Here is a 22,608-nt window from a genome sequence, read left to right as displayed (position 1 = left end):
CAACCCAGAACCAGCCTGACTCCCACCCAGTAACTTGGGACAATTACACACCACCCCATCGTGCTGCTCTCTGTAGAGACGCTGAGTGAACAGCCCCAACAGCTCACAATTAGAGCCAGGATTTCACAAACTCTGAACATCCCGTTAGTGTCAAAGGGACCAACGTGGGTCAAGTTACTTTTCTGCCAAAGTCTTTGCATGGCCTGGGTCTAGGTTGTGACAAAAGGCAGTGAGTGAATGAGAGAAACCAACCGGGGTCTGAAGGGTGGGAGGGGATGATGTGGGAGAAGTAAATCACACTGACAGATTGTGTGTCCTGGGATGGTTGTGAGACTTCCTGGGTGTTGGGTCCATTGCTGGGAGATGCCTGAAAGAGAGAGGAAATAGAAGGCTTACAGACGACTTTATATTAAATACCTGAGTGTGTCTCTGGGCCTCTCTGTCTGTTTCTCTGCCATGCTGAAAGCACAGCTCTATGAGTTCAGCATGGGGATGCTGTTATAAATAAGAAAGCCTGAAATCTCATCTCTCTTTTCTCCTTTCTCCCTCCAGGCTCTCTGCCATCTGCACTGGAGACAAGAAGAGGAGCACTCAGACTGGGTGAGATTGCAGGTGAAGATTAGCTTTAAATTCTGAGAAAATTCCAAAGAAAACAGCTTCATGAGATTGTAGCTAAAGTTACCAACCGACTGACAGTGACCATGACACACACAGCCCTAAAAATGCACACATTGAACAGTGAGGAGATCCCAGGCTGGAGTCACACAGACACTCCTGACACCAACCTTGATGCTGAGTTCATGCAGCTGCTGAACAGAAACACTCTCACTGAGCAGCACCTGAACAGAGCTCTCTGCCCTGAGGGCTGACACATCCCTTTGCTTTACCCCAGTGCAGGGGGTCTCCCCATCGCTCTTCTCCAACATCCTGCCTTTCCTCTGGGCAGGGCTGGGCTCTCCCAATGGAGCTGCTCACTGCTTCCTGGATTGGGGAGATGCTCTGCCTATGGTACTGGCCCCCCCTCCCTTCTCTCTGCACTGGGAATGGAGCCACCCCACCCATGCCACCTCCTACTCTCAGGTCTTAAGTGGCTATTCCCCAGTGCTGCACCTTCCTCTCTGTTCTCTGAGCTGGGAGTGTGGAGGCTGCATTTATGGGAGGGAGCTTGACTGGTACCTGCCTCCTCTGCTCACTCATCACTAAAACTTTCTCTGCTGTGTCTCTGAAGCTGGGAATGGAGCGTTCGCATTCAGGCTCAAGTGAAGCCTCTGCTTCACGTGAAACTGAGAAACTAATTCAGTGGCTCCCGGAACTGCAGTGACATCTCTGCTTAGCCTCAGGTGCCCAGGACAGAGGCAGCTCCCTGGGTATATCTTTTTTGAGATGAGGAGACCACGCAGTATTCAAGATGTGGGCGTACCATTGATTTATATAAGGGCAATAATAAATTCTCCGTCTTATTCTCTAGTCCCTTTTTAATTATTCCTAACATCCTGTTTGCTTTTTTGACCCCCTCTGCACACTGCGTGGACATCTTCAGAAAACTATCCACGATGACTCCAAGATCTTTTTCTGATTTGTTGTAGCTAAATTAGCCCCCATCATATTGTATGTATAGTTGGGGTTATTTTTTCCAATGTGCATTACTTTACATTTATCCACATTAAATTTCATTTTCCATTTTGTTGCCCAATCACTTAGTTTTGTGAGATCTTTTTGAAGTTCTTCACAGTCTGCTTTGGTCTTAACTATCTTGAGCAGTTTAGTATCATCCGCAAACTTTGCGACCTCACTTTTTACCCCGTTCTCCAGATCATTTATGAATAAATTGAATAGGATTGGTCCTAGGACTGACCCTTGGGGAACACCACTAGTTACCCCTCTCCATTCTGAGAATTTACCATTAATTCCTACCTTTGTTCCCTGTCTTTTAACCAGTTCTCCAAGGCACAACTGGAGTTGCAACTAGCAAGGGATGTGAAGAGTAACAAGAAGGGTTTCTACAGGTATGTTAGCAACAAGAAGGTGGTCAGGGAAATGTGGGACCCTTGCTGAATGGGGGAGGCAACCTAGTGACAGATGATGTGGATAAAGCTGAAGTACTCAATGCTTTTTTTGCCTTGATCTTCACAGACAAGGTCACCTCCCAGACTGCTGCACTGGGCAACACAGCATGGGGAGTAGGTGAGCAGCCCTCAGTGGCAGGACCGGCTCTAGTTTTTTTGCCACCCCAAGAAAAAAAAAAAAACGCAGAGAGCTGCCCCTGGAATGCCGCCTTTGTTGGTTTGCTGGTGCCTAGAGCTGGCCCTGCTCAGTGGTGAAAGAACAGGTTCAAGACTATTTAGAAAAGCTGGAAATGCACAAGTCCATGGGGCTGGATGCACTGCATCCCAGGGTGCTAAAGGAGTTAGCGGATGTGACTGCAGAGCCATTGGCCATTGTCTTTGAAAGTTTGTGCGATCGGGGGAGGTCCCAGACGATTGGAAAAAGGCAAATATAGTGCCCATATTTTAAAAAGGGAAAAAAGAGAAGCCAGGAAACTACAGACCAGTCAGCCTCACTTCAGTCCCTGGCAAAATCATGGAGCAGGTCCTCAAGGAATCCATTTTGAAGCACTTGGAGGAGAGGACGGTGATCAGGAACAGTCAACATGGATTCACCAAGGGCAAGTCATGCCTGACCAAACTGATTGCCTTCTATGATGAGATAACTGGCTTTGTGGATATGGGGAAAGTGGTGGATGTGATATATCTTGACTTTAGCAAAGCTTTTGATACAGTCTCCCACAGTATTCTTGCCAGCAAGTTAAAAAGTATGGGCTGGATGAATGGACTATAAGGTGGATAGAAAGCTGGCTAGATCCTCAGGCTCAATGGGTAGTGATCAATGGCTCCATGTCTAGTTGGCAGCTGGTCTCAAGTGGAGTGCTCCAAGGGTCGGTCCTGTGGCCGGTTTTGTTCAACATCTTTATTAATGATCTGGATGATGGGATTAATTCCAGTTTGCAGATGACACTAAGCTGGGGGGAGAAGTAGATATGCTGGAGGATAGGGATAGGGTCCAGAGTGATCTAGACAAATTGGAGGATTGGGCCAAAAGAAATCTGATGAGGTTCAAGAAGGACAAGTGCAGAGTTCTGCACTTAGGATGGAAGAATCCCATTCACCGCTACAGGATGGGAACCGACTGGCTAAGCAGCAGTTCTGCAGAAAAGGACCTGGGGATTACAGTGGAAGAGAAGCTGGATATGAGTCAGCAGTGTGCCCTTGTTGCCAAGAAAGCCAATGGCATATTGGGCTGTATTAGTAGGAGAATTGACAGCAGATTGAAGGAAGTGATTATTCCCTCTATTCGACATTGGTGAGGCCTCATCTGGAATACTGTGTCCAGTTTTGGGCCCCACACTACAAGAAGGATGTGGAAAAATTGGAGAGAGTCCAGCGGAGGGCAACAAAAATGATTAGGGATCTGGAGTACATGACTTATGAGGAGAGGCTGAGGGAACTGGGATTGTTTAGTCTCCAGAAGAGAAGAATGAGGCGGGATTTGATAGCTGCTTTCAACTACCTGAAGGGGGGTTCCAAAGAGGATGGACCTCGGCTGTTCTCAGTGGTGGCAGATGACAGAACAAGAAGAAATGGTCTCAAGTTGCAGTGGGGGAGGTCTAGGTTGGATATTAGGAAACACTATTTCACTAGGAGGGTGGTGAAGCATGGGACAGGTGAAGGAGGAGAAGGGGTAGCTTAGTGGTTTTTTGCACATTGGCCTGCTAAACCCAAGGTTGTGAGTTTAATCCTTGAGGGGGCCACTTAGGGATCTGGGGCAAAATCAGTACTTGGTTCCACTAGTGAAGGCAGGGGGATGGGCTCAATGACCTTTCAGGGTCCCTTCCATTTCTATGAGATAGGTATATCTCCATATATTATACCTAGGAAGGTGATGGAATCACCATCCTTAGAGGTTTTTAAGGCCCAGCTTGACAAAGTCTTGGCTGGGATGATTTTGTTGGTGTTGGTCCTGCTTTGAGCAGGGGATTGGACTAGATGACCGCCTGAGGTCTCTTCCAACCCTAATATTCTATGACCTTCAGCTGGTACAGAACGCTGCAGTGCATCTTCTCTGCAACACAAGCTCCTGTGAGCATATCACACCTCTCCTCTGCTCCATACACTGACTTCTCATGGATTATCAAATCATATTCAAAATCTTGGACCTTATCTTCTGGGTGCTTCATGGCCTCGGTCGAGGTTATATAAAAGACCAAATATTGCAGAAGTCCATTAATTTTGCAGTGCTGTTTGTGGTAATCTTCAGGTGTTAAATTCTCTTCTCTAAGGGGCGGACAGTACTCTATTTTGGCATGACGCACACTGCAAGGGCTGGCAGGATAGGGAGTGTTTTCCCTCCACTCCTGCACCAGCTTTGGGGCCCCATCTTCCAAAATAGCAACACTACGGATCTCGCTGATTTACCCATTGCCTTTTTTGAACAAGACCTTCTCTGCCTCTCTGGAACACATCTCAAGCTAAAATCCTCCAACATAAGAACAGACTGCAGAAGTGTATCCGCAAATATTAACCTATCCCTTGCTTCCCCCCCACCCAGCAGTTGTACAGGCATCCTATTCAAGGGTGAAGTAAGGTGGAAAACGTCTTAGCCCTCGTCTACACTACGATTTTAGGTCGAATTTAGCAGTGTTAGATCGATTTAACCCTGCGCCCGTACACATGACAAAGGCATTTTTGTCGACTTAAAGGGCTCTTAAAATCGATTTTTGTACTCCTCCCCGACAAGGGGATTAGCGCTGAAATTGACATTGCCGGGTCGAATTTGGGGTAGTGTGGATGCAATTGGACGGTATTGGCCTCCAGGAGCTATCCCAGAGTGCTCCATTGTGACTGCTCTGGACAGCACTTTGAACTCAGATGCACTAGTCAGGTACACAGGAAAAGCCCCGGGAACTTTTGAATTTCATTTCCTGTTTGGCCAGCGTGGCGAACTCTGTAGCACTCAGCAGCACAGGTGACCATGCAGCAGGGCCGCCCAGAGGATTCAGGGGGCCTGGGGCAAAGCAATTTTGGGGGCCCCTTCCATAAAAAAAAAAGTTGCAATACTATAGACTACTATATTCTTGTGGGGGCCCCTGCGGCCCCGGGGCAAATTGTCCCACTTGCCCCTTACTCCCCCCAGGGTGGTCCTGGGAAAAATAAACATTTAAAAACCTTCTGCTTCTCGGCACAAACCCAGTTTTGAGAAAACTTCTTTTCAAGTCACCTTTACAAGGTATCACTGGTTCTCAGCATCAGCTAGTGCTAAAAGCTCATTAAAAGGGTTGGACAAATATTTTCGGTTAAAACTTTTTTTGGATCGAAAACTAGGGGTTTTTAAAAAGCAGAAAAAAATCACGGACAATGTCTGCTTTTCTTCAAAATTTGTTGTGTTTTTTTTTTAATTGAAAAGCTGAAATTAGTCTGCCAAAACCTGAACATGGTTTGGGGTTTCAGAAGTGTGTGGCCAAATATTTGCTGCTTGCTGTGTTTGATTGTTTAAAGAAACAATAAAAAAATTCTGCTTAAAAAAAATCCAAAACTTTTGAACCACCTCAGCTTGTGACCAAACGCCTGAGCCCATCCAGTCAAAGATTTTTCTAGGTTTCTGATACTCTGCTGGCTTCCTTGACTTATATCTGTCTGCATAACTTTGGGTTCATTTAGGTTAGAACGTAAGAACATAAGAATGGCCACACTGGGTCAGACTAAAGGTCCATCCAGCCCAGTATCCTGTCTATCAACAGTGGCCAATGCCAAGTGCCCCAGAGGGAGTGAACCTAACTGGTAATGATCAAGTGATCTCTCTCCTGCCGTCCATCTCCACCCTCTGAGAAACAGAGGTTAGGGACACCATTCCTTACCCATCCTGGCTAATAGCCATTAATGGACTTAACCTCCATGAATTTATCTGTTTCCTAGAGACTGGCTCCATGGGGTCCCTCACAAACTGGAGACGGTTACTATGGGTTTGTCTTTAGTACAGCTTATGTACATACTCCATGAACTGAGCATTTGAGCTTGTTCCAGAATCTGGGATGAGCCTATGTTGTGAAAACGGAAATGCTCAAAATAGCACATGCATGTGAATGGACACAGGGTGCTAAATTAAATTAACCCAGGGGTTCTCAAACTGGGGGTCAGGACCCCTCAGGGGGTCACAAGGTTATTACTGGGGGTCATGAGCTGTCAGCCTCCACCTCAAACCCCACTTTGCCTCCAGCATTTATAATAGTGTTAAATATATTAAAAAGTGTTTTTAATTTATAAGGGGGGTCACACTCAGAGGTTTGCTATGTGAAAGGGGTCACCAGTACAAAAGGTTGAGAACCACTGAATTAACCCCTCTGGAGTCTTGGGGAATGCAGGGGAGGGGGGGTCTCCCTTGGTAGGGTTAGAAAGGAGGTAGGTGGTGTATAATATTGCTCTTCTCATGTGATCCCTCCTCCATGGCTCTCTTGGCTCTATCACTGTTAATCTAAAGTGGCTAATTTTAAATGAAGCTACCCTCCATCTCCCTATGGCACTGAAATTAAATGTAGACTATATTTTGGCATTTGAGAAGTGAAAGAGATGGTAGCCCTAAGGGAAAAGGTAACAGCTTGGCTCATTGTGTTAAATAGCTGTCTGCAAGCCTCAAACTGCTGAATGAGCTTTAGGGTAGGGAAGACTGTGCCTCCCCAAACAGCCTGACCCTGCCCCCATCTGACCCCCACTCACTTTCTGCCCCCTGACTGCTCCCCTCAGAATCCCCAATCCATCCTGCTCCTTGTCCCCTCACCGCCCCCCCCCAACCACCACCCCGGGACCCCACTCCCCACCAACCCCCCCGTCCCCTGACTGCCCTGACCCCATCCATCCCCCCGCCGAGTCCTGACAGACCCCCAGAACGCTCACGATCCAACCCCCTGCTCCCTGTCCCCTAACTGCCCCCCAGCAGTGCTGTCCAGGGCCGCTCCTGGGTTACCGCTGCCTCTCCCCTCTCTCGGAGCCTCAGCGCGCCGCGTCCAGGAGCTGCCCTGGCCCCTGGACAGCGCTGCAGCAGCGTGGTTCCAGCGGGACCGGAGCTCGCAGCCCCGCCCCCTTACCACACAGCTCTGACTCAGTGGGAGGAGCTCAGGCCCCGCTGGAGCCACGCTGCTGCAGCGCTGTCCAGGGCCGCTCCTGACGCAGTGCACTGAAGCGCCGGGGGAATGCGGAGGCGGGGCTGGGAGCCCCTGCGGGGCCCGGGGCAAATTGCCCCATTTGCCCCCCCCTCTGGGCAGTCCTGCCATGCAGTTCCCCCAGAATGTTTCTAAGCTTCCCATATCATCTCCGTCCCTGAGGTAATCGCAGATTAGAAGGTGAAAAAACGCACTTGTGATGACATGTTTTCCGAGCTCATGCAGTCCTCCCGCACGGATAGGGCACAGCGTAATGCATGGAGGCATTCAGTGGCAGAGGCCAGGAAAGAATTGCTGTGTTTGCATAACGGCAAAAGTATCATGCCTCGCCAGCACCCGAGCTAGGTCGCTGTGTCACATGCACTCCGTGCTGTGTCAGTCTTGGGCGAGGGCATGACCGCTTTGTGAGCAGGAAGGCCATAGATGCAGACATTGCATTAGGTAGCTTCTGTAGCTAGAGAAAAAATCTCTGTGCATTCAGCAAAGTCTGTGGCAAAAAAAGAGAAGCCCGTAGTGTAGTGGTTATCATGTTCACCTAACATGTGAAAGCCCTGTAGTGTAGTGATGATCACGTTCACCTAACACATGAAATGGCCCTGGTTTGAAACCAGGCAGAAACAGGTCACTGTTCCTTTTTCTGACTCCCCTCCTGCATTTTTAGTCTTAGAACAGACCACGCTGTGAAATTTTACTTTGAATTATATCAATTATGAGTTAAATAATATGGAAGCTCTCTCTAAGGGCTTGTCTATACTTACGCGCTGGTTCGGCGGCAGGCAATCGAACTTCTGGGTTCGATTTATCGCGCCTTGTCTGGACGCGATAAATCAAACCCAGAAGTGCTCCCCGTCGACTCCGGTAATCCTGCTCCGTGCGAGGAGTACGCGGAGTCGATGGGGGAGCCTGCCTGCCGCGTCTGGACGCGGTAAGTTCGAATTAAGGTACGTCGACTTCAGCTACGGAGCTGAAGTTGCGTACGTTAGTTCGAATTGGGGGGTTAGTGTAGACCAGGCCTAAGTTATGGTCCCGGGTTCCTTACCCTTTCAGCTGCTCTGATAAATTAACATTTTTGTTAGGGGCGGAGGAAATTTTCATGAAGCCTTTTATAGGAACTAAATGCTATCTAGGACTCTGAAATAATCTTAACGTGGCCCATAGAGTGCAATCCTTTGTTCTGGATTTGTCATTCCACAGGCTGGGGTAGGTGCGACCGCGCGGTGCTGCCGGCAGGGCGAGCAGCCTGAGGCAGAAGCCTCCAGTTCACATGATATTCCAGGCAGGACTGAATCTCCATGAGAGGAAACTTAAAGAAGAGAATGATCTGGAGTCACTCCCATTGGGTGCTCTAAGAGAAGGATAGCCATGTCTGTCCAGGCACCCCTGATTGACCTCATCAAGTTCTGCCAGCTGAGCGGAGCTGAGCGGGACCCCAGCTGGCAGGAGCTGGCGGACGGAGACCCAGACCAGCAGCGGGCTGAGCCGCTCAGCCTGCTGCCGGTCTCGGGCTCCGTCCGCCGCCCCACTCAGCCCACTGCCTGCCTGGGGTTCCGATCATCCAGGCAGGCAGCGGGCCCGGCAGACGGGACCCCGGAAAAAAGGCGTGAAATGATTCTCTGCCATTGCTTTCACGGAAGGAGGGAGGGAGGGAGGGGGGCCTGACGACATGTGCCCAAAACCACCCGCGACAAAGTTTTTGCCCCATCAGACATTGGGAGCTTAACCCAGAATTCCAGTGGGCAGCGGAGACTGCGGGAACTGTGGGATAGCTACCCACAGTGCACTGCTCTGTAAGTCGATGCTAGCCACGTAGTGAGGAAGCACTCTGCCGACTTAATGCGCTTAGTGTGGACATACACGATAGACTGTATAAAATTTAATTCTAAAAAATCGACTTCTATAAAATTGACCTAATTTCGTAGTGTAGACATACCCTTAGCATCTCTAAGAGGAGCCCAGTCTGCAAGAGCACATGGGAGTTGCATTTAAAAAGTGAAACAGAAGCAATCTGTTAACATGGCTGTCTTAGAAATGAGTGTTGGCACAAGAACAATTTCTGATATCTTTGCCTTCCCCTAGCACCTGCAATGCACAGTCCATGCACAGAGGGGCCTTATAAGCCACTGAATGCCTGGCAAATCTTCAAGGGAACGGAAAGAAGATGAGAAAAGACATGGCTGTTGAAATTGTGGTTTCCTCCCAGCAGTGGGCTCTGTAGGCAGAAGTGTGGAGAAGAGGTTTCCGGAAGCGATGTGAAAGTCTCATAAGTGAACAGAAAGAGATGGAAAGGGAGTGCCTGGCCGGGGAAAGAGAGATGATGCATCTGGTGCAGATGCAAACAGCTGTGTGGAAGAACATTCTGTTGCCAAAATCATGACCAGCCGCCCAATCGAGCCATGTCCTGCACCCAGACGAGAACACAGGAGAGTGCAATCTCCATTGACTCCACCCCCTCTCAAGTAGCAGGGCTTTGCCCCCGCTATTCCACCCTCAGGAAAAGCAAAGCGTGAGCTGATGGTCCCTCTATGACCAGCTCCTAGCACCCAACTTTCATGAGTGTTGGAACCCAACAACACACACGGAGGTGCATTGAGCACTCGGGCTATGCTCAGCCTCCGCTCCATTGCTCCTACCTTTGCATCATGTTATTGGGTAACTTGTTTTAATCAATTGGAGTTACTTCATTTTTTTAAATGTCCAACTCTACTAAAAAAAACAGTCTGGAATATTCCCACCAACATGTAACATTCCCAGGAGCAATTCCTAATGCAATCAAAACTGCAACATATTTCAGTCATTGCTTTGCTTTCAGCACATTCATTTCCCGCCCTTCCACCTTGCTAGGATCACTGCACCTTCATGCCCCTATTTCCTTTACTATTTGGGGCATTACACAGTGGCATCTTCTCTGCCTGTTCCACACGTTCCAGAAAATCTCTCCCTGTCCGCCATCCACCCATCAGTGCGGATCTCCCCAAAGCACCTGGCACAGAGCTGTCAATCTGCAGCTACTCAGCATATAGTCCAATGGCTGCTCTCTCCTCTCCAGTGAAAGGTTCCTACGCCAGGGAAGCAGAGGGTAAGGGGGTCTCTCAGAACCACAGGAGGAACCACAAACACCTGAGTCTCCATACTCGCCTTGGGAGCAAAGGTTCCCATTTTCATTGGAAAAAGGAAAGCAGAAGCTCCTGTCACCACCGACCTGGCCAGATCACCCCACATGAATACCAGGGACCTTGCCAGGGCAACCCACCAGGCCTTGCTGCACCATGAAGGATAGTCCAGGCCTTCTATAAGCTGTAAGACCTGGTGCGGGGGACAATGATTAGGCACGAGTCCCAGCAATTCCACTCAGGAACCTCAACCATGCAAAGCCACCAATAACTTCCTGTGCATTGCCAGGCTTCATGCCCCAGCCCAGCACACGAGTCCCCAACAATTGATCCAGCTGCACTACACTGGTTAACTACCCACCTGTGCCTGTCAGATGTGGGGAGCTCCTGGATGGCAATGGCCACATGCAGGGCCATCCTTAGGGAAAACAGCACCCTGGGAAAACCTGTATTTTGGCACCCGTGGCCGAAGATGCCTTCCAAGGCTCCCCTCCACCTTCCCATCCAGCCCACACTGTCTCTACTCCCCTCCCCCATTGCCCCAAACTCCCTTCCATGACCTGGCACGCCAGGCCCATCCTGCCTCTTGCCTCTTAACCACAGCACCCCCCTGACTGCATCACCCAGCCAGAGGGACGGTCTTGCCCCGCAGTGACTCACGTCTGGATGCCACGGTGATGGGCACCATAGGAAACCCCACAGCAGTCACTTTGACCCCCCTGCCTGTGCTACAGGGAACCCTTATCTGCTCATTGAGCAGGACAGCCAAGACGATGTAGTGGGCGGTCTGCTGCACTCTGACAGGGTGAGTGGGCTCTGGGGCAGAGTCGTACCTCTACTGCACCTGCCAACCACTCCCACTCAGCACGGCATCCAGCTCCTCTGCCAGAGCCCCAGAGGGTCGGCAGCCCAAGGGGAGGCACAGTGACAGGAAGGCACCAGAGGACTGTGGTGGCAGAGGCACCTGGTGATTTGAGAGCCCCAGAAAGGGGGGAGGGAACCAGAGGTGTATAGATAGAATCACACCGGTGTGGGGATACGAGGAGAGGGGCAGTGACATGCAGGCTCCAGAAGAACAGATTTCTCCCACCCCCATACTGAGTATCTCCAGTGTTCAAGTGCCCCTCCCCAGGCCTAGAGCAGGGGGTTATTGGGGAAAAGGGAGGTTAAAATGCTCCAGCGCACTGGAGGTAGCAAGGGTGGGTAGTGATGGTGGAAGTTTGGCTCCTGAAATATCCCCAATCCCCTGCACTAGCACATCCCTTTGGTCTGAGTAAGAAAAAGGGGGAGCCCCTGAGAGCTGAGGAGCATGGGGAGACAGAGTGTGGCATGCAGGAGGGGGACCCTGAAAACTGGGGAGAATAACAGGGCTGAGAACTGGGAGGCTTGGACCTATGGGGCAGAGGGAGGAGGCCTCCTGGGAGCTGTGTGGACATGGAGGGGGATGGGAGCTCTGGGCATAGGGAGGAGTCCCCCAGGCTCTGGGGGCACAGAGGGCCCTCCTGGGAGTTGGGTGGGCTGGGACCTAGAGGCACACAGAGGGCCCCTGGAAGCTGGGTGGGTGTGAGCAGGGGACACTGGGAGGGGTCCGCTGGGAGCTGGTGGCACAGTGAGAGGTCCCCTGGAAGCTGGGGGCAATGGGAGACTGGATTGGGACCCCCTAAGACTTATTGGTCTCTTTGCTCTGCAGTTTTAGTTCCCAGTCCCTTCCCGTCTCCTCCCACCCTGGAAGAGTCTGACAACTTCCAGCTCCCATTGGCTGGCCACATTCATCTTCCATTGGTCCCATGGAAAGAAGAATGGCAGGGCTGGGACAATCTGGGGGGGGGGGGAGAGGAAGGGGAGTGTGGCAGGTTCACTTGTAGAGCCCCCCTTGGGACTGTCACTTGATGTGCTGAGATACCACTGAGCCTGACCCTTCTGCCAGCATGGGCACCCCTTGCCCTGCAGGACTCCTCCAGCACAGGGCCACACCCTCTGCGGAACACAGACACCGAGATTTACTCAGCCCTGGGGCAGCTCAGTGCACAGCCCTTCTGGGAGCCTAAACCCCAGATAAATTCGTCTCACGTTGTAGAAAGTTGTTTACAGTGTGAGTTCATATTATTCGCCCTCTTTCTCATTGCAAAGTAACAATTGCTTACACTGGGTTTATTAATAAACAAAAGTGATTTTATTAAGTATAAAAGGTGGGATTTAAGTGATTATAAGAGATAACAGAAAGTAAGTTACTAACCAAAATAAAACAAACACGCAAGGCTAAGCTTAATACACTAAGAAACTGGTTACATGTAATATCTCACCCTCAAAGATGTTCCAGTAAATTTTTTTCACAGACTAGACTCATTTCTAGTCCGGGCCCAATCCTTCCCTCTGTTTAGTTTATGTTCGTTCCAGCAGACATCCTGGATGGTAAGCAGAGGCTTCCTCATGACTGGCCGCAGCTTTTATTCTGTTTCATCCCCTTATATAGATTTGGCAAAAGGCGGGAGTCCGTTATTTCAGCTGGACCCTCCCAGTTCCTCATGGAAAAGTACCTGGTTTAAGATGGATTCCAGTATCAGGCAACATGGTCACATGTCCCTGTGAGACCCCAGTCTCCATACTTTATGGGCTAGCCCACACATCCGAAGGAAGACTCACAGGAAAACAAAACCATTCACAACTAGTTCTAGTTAAATCCAGTTCCTGAAATACCATTAATGGGCCTCACTTAGTATGACTACATTAGTAATACAAGTTTATACCTCATATTTCTAACTTCAGACATAGAAATGATACATGCATACAAATAGGATTAACACATTCAGTAGATTATAACTTTTTCAATGATATGTTACAAGAGGCAGTTTGCATAAAGCATATTCCAGTTATAGCATATTCATAAGCATATTTCCATAAAGAATATGGAGTGCAATGTCACAGGGAGACCCATCTCGCAGTGGCAGAGTGTAGGGGCAGAACTTGGAGCCAGGCTGGGAGGGACACCCTGTGGGGTGGGGAGCGGGGGGACTCTGCTCAGGAGCAGGGAAGCAGATGCTCCTGCCATGCCAGGCTGCAACCCACAGGCAGCCTCTGCACCGGGTGCCCCCTGGCTAGAGCACCCTAGACAGGGGACCACATTGCCCTGCCCTAATGCTGGCCCTGGCCACATGCTTCTTCATGCTGAGCGGAACTCTCATGTTAGTACTCCACCACTGCAGCTCCGGGGTGAGCGCTGCACAGTTCTCTAGGAACCTACACTTCAACCTCCCCATGTTCTGCTCCCACTGCCATTCCTCCCAGCTCTGCAGCACTCTCCTGCCCCACCAGCCCATGCTAGTCAGCCAAGCCCAGATGTGGCACTTCACCCAGGGAAGCCACTCCAGGAAAATGTCATGCAGAGGTAACTGCGCAATTTCCTCCTCCTCCTCCTCCAGCCATACATCCAGGGCATCACTGTGGGTGTCTCCCAACCCGTCCAAAGCTGTCTGGCTGTGTAACTGCCATTATACATGGAGCAGCCTGTTTGTATCAATGATTGTGGTGATCGCACCACTCAATGGTGTTTCCTTCATGGTGCCTGGCAGCAACCTAAGTTCCCTCTAAGCCACGCGGCTGCGCAGCAGGCTATCAAGGGTCATGCAGGCGGGGAGAGGTGCCTCTCCCCTAGCCCCGACCCCAGAGCTGCCACAGCTGGGGCGAGGCACCTCTCCCTTGGCCCCAGGCTGCTGCACAGAGAGAGGGCCACCGCAGCCTGTACCCCCTCATCCCTGGACCCACCCCAGAGCCTGCACCCCCTGCTGGAGCCCTCTCCCCCAACACTCCAACCCTCTGCTCCAGCCCTGAGCCCCCTCCATATTCTGAACACCTCAGCCCCACCCCTACCACATATCACATCCTTATTGGTGCACATAACAAAATTCATTCTGCATATGGATAGAAAAAATTAGAGGGAACATTGCATCAGCAACTCAGTCATCTAGCTAAACCAGTGGTTCTCAAGCCTCATATGCAGCTCTCTCTGTGTGATGTGGGCTGCATCCACATAACATAGATACCACCTGAATGGCCCTGAGGATGTCACATGAGCCACAGCTGCGTGCTGGTTGGGCTGTAAGTGGCCCACGGGCTTGCGGGTTCAGAACCAATGAGCAAAACCTTCTAGATCTATGAATTCATGGTAACTATAGGGATTAAACAGCAGAGCCCTGCTAGACTCTGTAATTTAAAAGAAACATATCAAGAGACTTTCCTGAAGGTCCCATCTCACCCCATGAAGGCCCGTTTTCACATCTGTCTCCTCCGCTGATGATTGAATCTGAGAAACTCAGACCCATGTTATTGCTCCTCCTGCACAGCAGGAAAGTCACAAATAAACCGTCATCCCAAGGCCAAGGTCAGGACATTGCATTTCAAACCTCATGGAGACCATTATTGCTCCTGAATGTATCCATTTTATTAAATAACGTATTATCAAGTAGAAATGAAAAGTTGGACCCTATCTCTGTACTGGAAGATAGGGATAGGGTCCAGAGTGACCTAGACAAATTGGAGGATTGGGCCGAAAGAAATCTGATGAGCTTCAACAAGGACAAGTGCCGAGTCCTGCACTTAGGACAGAAGAATCCCATGCACTGCTACAGGCTGGGGACCAACTGGCTAAGCAGCAGTTCTGCAGAAGGGGACATGGGGATTACAGTGGACAAGAAGCTGAATATGAGTCAGCAGTGTGCCCTTGTTGCCAAGAAGGCTAATGACTTCATTAGTAGGAGCACTGCCAGCAGATCAAGGGAAGTGATTATTCCCCCCTATTTGGCACTGGTTTCGCCACACCTGGAATATTGCATCCAGTTTTGGTCCCCCCATTACAGAAAGGATATGGACAAATTGGAGAGAGTCCAACGGAGGGCAATGAAAATGATTAGGGGGCTGGGGCACATGATTTATGAGGAGAGGCTGAGGGATCTGGGCTTATTTAGTCTGCAGAGGAGAAGAATGAGGGAGGATTTGATAGCAGTCTTCAACTACCTGAAGAGGATGGAGCTCAGCTGTTTTTAGTAGCAGCAGATGACAGAACAAGGAGCAACAATCTCAAGTTGCCATGGGGGAGATCTAGGTTGGATATTAGGAAACACTATTTCACTAGGAGGGTGGTGAAGCACTGGAATGGGTTACCTAGGGAGCTGGTGGAATCTCCTTCCTTAGAGGTTTTTAAGGCCCAGCTTGACAAAGCCCTGGCTGGGATGATTTTGTTGGGGTTGGTCCTGCTTCGAGCAGGGGATTAGAGTCTAAGTTCCCTCTCAGCCGCGCAGCAGCTATAAAGGGCCACGCAGCAAGGGCCTGGAGAGAAGAAAGGTAGGTGGAAGGGGAGCCAGTTGGGGCATGAAGGGCTGCTGCAGGCCTCTCTCCCAGCCCCGGAGCTCGCTGTTGCCGGTGGGGAGAGAGAGACCCCTTCCCCCAGAGCTCCATGTTGCCAGTGCCTGGCAGGGATTGAGAGGCCCTTTCCCCTGGAACACCGTGCTGCTGGCAGGGAGAGGGCTTGGGGGAGTCCTCTGGCCTGAGTCCCCGTGCAGCCGGTCTCCACCAAGGGCCAGATTAACTCTTTTGGGGGCCCAGAGCTATTAGATTTTGTGGGTCCCCTAGGCTCCAGGGTGTGGCGAAAAATGCAGGGTTCAGAGTGCAGGAGGGGGCTGCAGGTTGAGGCAGGGGGCTGGGTGCAGAAGGTGGTGAGGGTGCCGACTGGGGGTGCGGGTTCTGGGGTAGAGCTGGGGGTGAGGGGCTTGGAATGCGGGAGGGGGCTCAGGGCAGGAGGTTGAGGTGGTTATTAACACTTAGGAAACTAAAAAACCAAACAAGTAGAAAACATCACTTTGACAATTTAAGACTTTAAAATGGAAGAGAAGAACTAGCAATATGTAAATAAGAAATTTGATTTAAATTAAAAAAACAACACCTATATTTAAAATGTCACAATTTAAATAAACATTTTAGTTGTGATTTTTAGCCACCCTAAGAAGAGGAGCTCCCAAAGGGTGCTGATGAAAATCTGGGCAGGTAGGAGAAACACCAAAACAAAATCAAGAACTGTTGTTTGAAAACACAAGGCAAAGGAGAAAGCGACATCACTGAAGGCAACCGAATTAAGAAGAGAAAATTACTCTTGCCTTTTGTTGAAAGCAACCTGAGCAGAAAGAGTAGGTGAAAGACAGACTGCAAGGGATAGAGAAGTGTTGAGAAAGTGAAAGGTAAAGGCCATGTGGTCCCAATACAACAGTCTCTTTGATCCTATATAAAACGTACATGAATTGAAAATTTATACATTTGGGCTTTAATGCAATTTCTATACAGATAGGGTCTGAAAGCAAGACAATTTAACACACGTTCTGAAACTGGGACTGCACAGTTTATAGTTTCTGGTAAATCTAATCTGGCTAGTGTATTTATCTATTTTTATCATCAGTCAGAACCTCATCCCCTCCTCCCGCATCCCCAGCCCCACCCCAGAGCCCTCACCCCCACACTCCAACCCTCTGCTCTAGCCTGGAGCCCCCTCCCAAACACCGAACAAACCAATCAGCCCCACCCCACTAATTTTGTTATGTGCCCCAATATGGAAATGATTTGTCACACATCACCTCCATGCTGGTGTCACATAACAAGATTCATTCCGCACACGAGTGGGGAAAATTAGAGGGACACTGGAACTTGGACTAGACACCTCCTGAGGTCTCTTCAACCCTAATCCTCGATGAGTCTGTGATGCTAAATTACAGAGAATAAGAAAATCAGATTGTAGCTGCACGGCAGCAGAATTCTATTCTGTGTGGATGCTTACACCAGGCTCATCCCCACAGTATGTGAGCACCTTTCAGTAGTGCTGTAAGCAACCTTCTGTCACATGTTTGTTCTCTCACCATTTCCTGAGGGAGAAGTGTGTGCAGGGAAGAGTTCTGTTATGGTAGGTTTTGTTTGTGGCAGTAAGTACATGTGTTGATATATATTTATACTACAGAAGGCAAAGTCAAAGAAATGTGGCTTACATCTGGAGCAGAAGGTGGTCAGGTTGGTGATGGTCTTTAGCTCCGGGGGGAGTTCATTCCACTATCTGAGTCTGGCCAAGGCAGTTTTGTCTCCGCATAAATAAACGTTACCCTTACTGTAACCAGTTTCAACGTGCTAGAGTTGCAAAGTTGCTGTATATGGTCTTCTTCATAGAGCTTTAGGAAGTGTTTTAAATAACCCGGGCCCAGGCCATGGAGCACCTTGAAGATAAGGACCAAGATCTTGAACATAATTTGATATTCTGGGGCAGGCAATGTAGGGAGCGGAGGACAGGCGTATGCTCACAGGAGCTCATGTTGCAGAGAAGATGCACTGCAGCGTTCTGTACTAGCTGAAGGTCCCTCGACACTGATGGTTTCGTGGCCAGGCAGATCACATTGCTGCAGCCCTGCTGAGGGGTGACAAAGCTGTGAGTAACTGAGGCCAGATTTTTGTCTGCCTGGAGGGAACAGCATCTCCTAGCCAAGGAGAGATGATTGAGAACGTTACTTGCAGATGCTGCTATGTGAGAGCTTAGTGTCAACAAGGAATCCAACATGCTCCTTGACTATGGCCTGAACTGACAAATTGTGGGGAATTAACTTAAATGTAGGTGCTGATCAGAGGATGTTCAGAGCTTCTTGAAAAATCATAAACCAATCCCATCCCAATGTGGGAATCTTATCCCAGCCTCTTGCTCTACATAACTCTGTCCCCAGAATGCGATTTTATTCTCTGCTTTATAATCTTTGCATATCCCCATTACACAGCCACTCCAGCCTGGCCTGACGCTCTGAGATTCAAGGGAATTGGCAAAGACGTTATTCACTTGGCCCTTCCCTCAGGGCACTTCAAGGATTTCTTGCTTGTGTGGATTCTCTGATGTTTCGAAAGGTGTGAGCTACACCGGTATGTTTTCCCACAGATCAGGCATTTATAGGGTTTCTCTCCTGTGTGTGTTCTCTGATGTACATTAAGGTCTGGGCGCCTCCTGAAGCTTTTCCCACAATCAGAGCATTTGAAGGGCTTCTCTCCTGTGTGTATCTTCCGATGACCGTTAAAGGTTGTGATGCTACTGAAGCTTTTCCCACACTCAGAGCATTTATAAGGTTTCTCTCCAGTGTGTTTTCTCTGATGTGTGGTAAAAGCTGAACTGTATCTGAAGCTTTTCCCACAGGTCAGACATGTATAGGGTTTTTCTCCTGTGTGGATTCTCTGGTGTTGATTTAAAAGTGACTTATCACTGAAGCTTTTCCCACAGGTCAGGCATTTATAGGGCTTTTCTCCCGTGTGGATTCTCTGGTGTCTAACAAGTTGTGAGGGCTGAACAAAGCTGATCCCACAGTTGGGGCACATATAGGGCTTCTCTCCTGTGTGGATTCTCTGATGGATAATGAGTCCAGCAGTGTCAGAGAAGTGTTTCCCACAGTCAGGGCATTCATAGGGTCTCTCTCCCGTGTGCATTCTCTGATGTGAAACAAGGTGGTAGCCCTCCCTGAAGCTTTTCCCACACTCAGTGCATTTGAAGGGCTTCTCTCCTGTGTGCATCTTCTGATGCCTGTTAAAGTTTCCACTGCCACTGAATGTTTTTTGACACTCAGGACATTTATAAGGTTTCTCTCCAGTGTGTTTTCTCTGATGTGTAGCAAGGACTGAACTGTATCGGAAGCTTTTCCCACACATCAGACATGTATAGGGTGTTTCTCCTGTGTGGATTCTCTGATGGTTAATGAGCGTAGTACTCTGAGAAAAGCTTTTCCCACACTCAGCACATCTATAGGGTTTTTTCCCCTTGTGGATTGTCTGCTGCATAAGATGGGCTGAACTCCCAGGTAAGCTTTTCCCAGAGTCACCAAACATACTGGGTCTGTCTCCAGTGGGGATTCTCTGCTGGGCAGTTTCTTTGATTTTTCCAACCCCTCTGCTCCGGTGAGCTGATTCACCCTGTCTCTGCCTTGGCTCTTTTCCTTGTTGCCCCTGTGGCCTGGACTGGGCCTTACAAGTTTTTCCCATCCCTGGTCACTGGGAAATATTCACCTTGGATCTTCCCAAACTGTCCTATGTGGTTCCACCTGCTCAGGACTCCCGCTGAGGGTTCTCCTCCTCGGTCTCACTAACCGTCCCATCGCCTGCTGGGACAGAGAGATAATCCGGTTTGGAGTCACCCACTGAGATGCAGAAAAAAGGGGACATCACAAAGGGGAGCGGGAAAGGAGAAACAAACCAAACAACTGCCCCCAAATCCTTTCTCAGAGTAGAGAAAGAAGGGAACAATTCTGCCACCTCATTCCCATCTGAATATGGAGGAGAGTGTTTCTACATGGGCACACAGGATTGGTGAAAACTCAGGAGTGTCATTTGCCATGAGGGTGTAAAACACAGTTTCTGAGCCACTTTTGCCAATTCCTTACCTCTGTGGGCATCTCTCAGTATCTCTCTTTCCTCCTCTCCCTGGAGTCTGGGGCCCCACAGCTCCTCCCTTCACTCCAGCCAAGAGATCACATCAGGTCTGGAAATTGGAACTTCTACTTGGGGTCAAGCAAACAAATGAGCTACATGAAGTTAGGGCCCAACAGTCAGTTATCTCAATAAATGACCTGAGTTTCAAAAACGCTGAGCCTGCAACGCCGGGGTTCGGTTCTGAGTGTCCAGAGCTATTGATACCAGGCCACTTATTCCACTGCCTGACTAAGGATTTGGAAATGTACGTTTAGGGTCCCGTAATTAAAGTTCCAGGCCTTGGTCGTTTGATTATAGCACAGACTCAGCCCCTGCCACCGGGAATAAATCTGTGAGACATTTTTAAACCTGACCAGAAACAGCGATTTAATAGTCAATGAGACAGCTCAGATGGCTAAAGACAAGCATGTGTGGAAGTGTTGGTAAAATCAGATCCTAAATTAATAAACAAAACTTACCAAACGGAAGAAGAAATCGGTGTGTGTGCAGAATGGAGAGTTATTCAACCCTCAGAAAACACACACATCACAGAACGGCAACTAAAATTATTAGGGGTTGGGAACGGATCCCATATGAGGAGACATTAAAGAGGCTAGGACTTTTCAGCTTGGAAAAGAGGGGATATGATAGAGGTATATAAAATCATGAGTGATGTGGAGAAAGTAGATAAGGAAAAGTTATTTACTTATTCCCATAATACAAGAACTAGGGGCCACCAAATGAAATTAATGGGCAGCAGGATTAAAACAAATAAAAGGAAGTTCTTCACACAGTGCACAGTCAACTTGTGGAACTCCTTGCCTGAGGAGGTTGTGAAGGCTAGGACTATAACAGCGTTTAAAAGAGAACTGGATAAATTCATGCAGGTTAAGTCCATTAATGGCTATTAGCCAGGATGGCTAAGGAATGGTGTCCCTAGCCTCTGTCTGTCAGAGGGTGGAGATGGACGGCAGGAGAGAGATCACTTGATCATTACCTGTTAGGTTCACTCCCTCTGGGGCACTTGGCATTGGCCACTGTCGGTAGACAGGATACTGGGCTAGATGGACCTTTGGTCTGACCCAGTATGGCCATTCTTATGTCATTTTTAACCAGAGCTGAGAGATAAGCATGTCTGACCTAGGAATTCTCTCCGTCTCAAATATAAAGTTACCAGCCTAAATGCTTCTGCTACCAAATTAGTTCAAAAGTTGATAACACTTTTTCATTCTGGAGAGAGACTTTCTACCCTGAAGATGAACATTGGCGCTGCCAGACAAGCTCAGACCCAAGGTCCATCTCATAATTTCAGCATTTTATAAACAACTGAAAAGGATAAAATTGTGCAGCCAAAGAGCAGAATCAAAGGTGCCTCTTTGGGGGATCCCCGTGACCATGTCCCCAGGCAGTGCGTTCCCCCAGCAGCGCGGGGACCAGGCAAAGGCAGGAACTGGCTTTTCCTCTCCCTGCCCCTCCCCAGGACAGTCACTGCCCGGGGGGCTGCAGGGAATGGGGCTAGGCGGGGCTGGGAGCAGGGAACCCCCCATTGCTCCTGCTGCCCCTGCCAGTCTCTGCCCCGGCTCCCTCCTGCCCCCTCGGGCTGGGAGCCGCGGGCCCTGGCCCGGCCCGGGGCGGTCACTCTCCCGGGGCTGGCCCGGCTCCTGCAGGCGCTGGGGGGGTCGGGGGGCAGCAGCTCTGGGACTCGCAGCCCCCCGGGAGCAGAGCTGGGGGGGAGGGGCCGCTGGGGCGGAGTCACTTCCCTGCCCGGGGCCCCCGCACCTGCAGGCTCGGCCGGGGCTCGGCTCCCAGTGGAGACGGCGACGGCGGCGGCAGCGTGTGACCCGGGAAATCCAGCCCCGGCTCCGCGGCCCTGAGCGAGGGAGCCCGGAGGGGGCCCCGCTTCCCGGGGTCGGCTAGTCTGGCTGGGGGCCGGGGCATGCGCAGTAACCGCTGCTGAAGCCGCTGCCCCCCCCGTGCTGCCTTCACTTGCCAGCCCCGCCCGCTCCCTGCAGCAGCCGCAAGGCGGGGCCGGGGGCGGGGCCCGAGCCCTGGTCGGAGCCGGATCAAACGGGGCGGCCGGGGCCGAGGGGGCTCCAGGGAACTGGGTGCGCGACTCTCGGAGCAGCCAGAAAGTAAGAGCTGTGTGCTGCGGGTGCTTCATTCGGAGTGACACCTGCTGCTGTTCGAGCCCCTGGGGGCGGGCGGGGTCTAAATGTCACAGAGGACAATGTCCTGACTCCACTGTTGCCGCATCCCACTCAGGAACATTGCATATCAGACCTCATCCTGACAGAGAGAGAACAACTGATCTAGGGTGACCAGACAGCAAGTGTGAAAAAACGGAACACGGGGTGTGTGTGGGGGGGGTAATAGGAGCCTATATAAGAAAAAGACCCCAAAATAGAGACTGTCCCTATAAAATTGGGACATCTGGTTACCCTAAACTGATCACCAGGGCCAGCTCCAGGCACCAGCCTACCAAGCTTGTGCTTGGGGCGGCACCTGGAGGGGGGCGGCGCCATGCTCCAGCTCCGGCCGCCGGGGAGAGCGGAGCCCCGGCCGGGGCTCGCCGCCCTCCTCCCGGGGCTCCGGCCGCCCCCCCCTGCCGCGCTGGGGGGGGGGGGAGGCGGCTGGAGGCTTTTTTGCCTGGGACGGCAAAATAGCCAGAGCCGGCCCTGCTGATCACAGAACTAATCAGTGGTAGTTTGAGTAAAAGTCCTTGTGACTTGATTCAGAGTAGCAGCTGTGTTAGTCTGTATCTGTAAAAAGAACAGGAGTACTTGTGGCACCTTAGAGACTAACACATTTATTTGAGCAGAAGCTTTC

At 50.3% G+C, this 22,608-nt stretch overlaps 1 protein-coding gene across 6 annotated transcripts; it reads right to left on the bottom strand.

Annotated features, from left to right (window-relative positions):
• Nucleotides 1-14,167: 14,167 nt before the first annotated feature.
• LOC117878435 (zinc finger protein OZF-like) lies at nucleotides 14,168-21,884 on the bottom strand. 6 transcript variants are annotated; one of them, XR_004645975.1, is made up of 4 exons: nucleotides 21,562-21,883; nucleotides 19,755-19,868; nucleotides 19,381-19,475; nucleotides 14,168-14,652 (listed from the first exon to the last, which is right to left on the bottom strand). XR_004645975.1 is itself a non-coding variant. In XM_034772616.1 (3 exons), the coding sequence occupies exon 3, from the start codon at nucleotides 19,354-19,356 to the stop codon at nucleotides 18,169-18,171; it is 1,188 nt and encodes a 395-aa protein (XP_034628507.1). In that variant the 5' UTR covers nucleotides 19,357-19,475; nucleotides 19,755-19,868; nucleotides 21,562-21,743; the 3' UTR covers nucleotides 18,092-18,168. The 6 variants fall into 6 exon arrangements, 3 of the variants coding, with proteins under 3 accessions (XP_034628507.1, XP_034628509.1, XP_034628508.1); XR_004645976.1 differs by lacking the exon at nucleotides 14,168-14,652 and adding an exon at nucleotides 16,831-17,755 and having other exon boundaries at nucleotides 21,562-21,884; XR_004645977.1 differs by lacking the exon at nucleotides 14,168-14,652 and adding an exon at nucleotides 16,831-17,752 and having other exon boundaries at nucleotides 21,562-21,884.
• Nucleotides 21,885-22,608: the final 724 nt, after the last annotated feature.

The sequence above is a fragment of the Trachemys scripta genome, chromosome 5 (assembly GCF_013100865.1).
Source record: "Trachemys scripta elegans isolate TJP31775 chromosome 5, CAS_Tse_1.0, whole genome shotgun sequence".
Lineage (NCBI taxonomy): Eukaryota > Metazoa > Chordata > Testudines > Emydidae > Trachemys > Trachemys scripta.
Note: the sequence above shows the minus strand (reverse complement) of the source record. Positions and strands in the feature narration are given on the sequence as shown.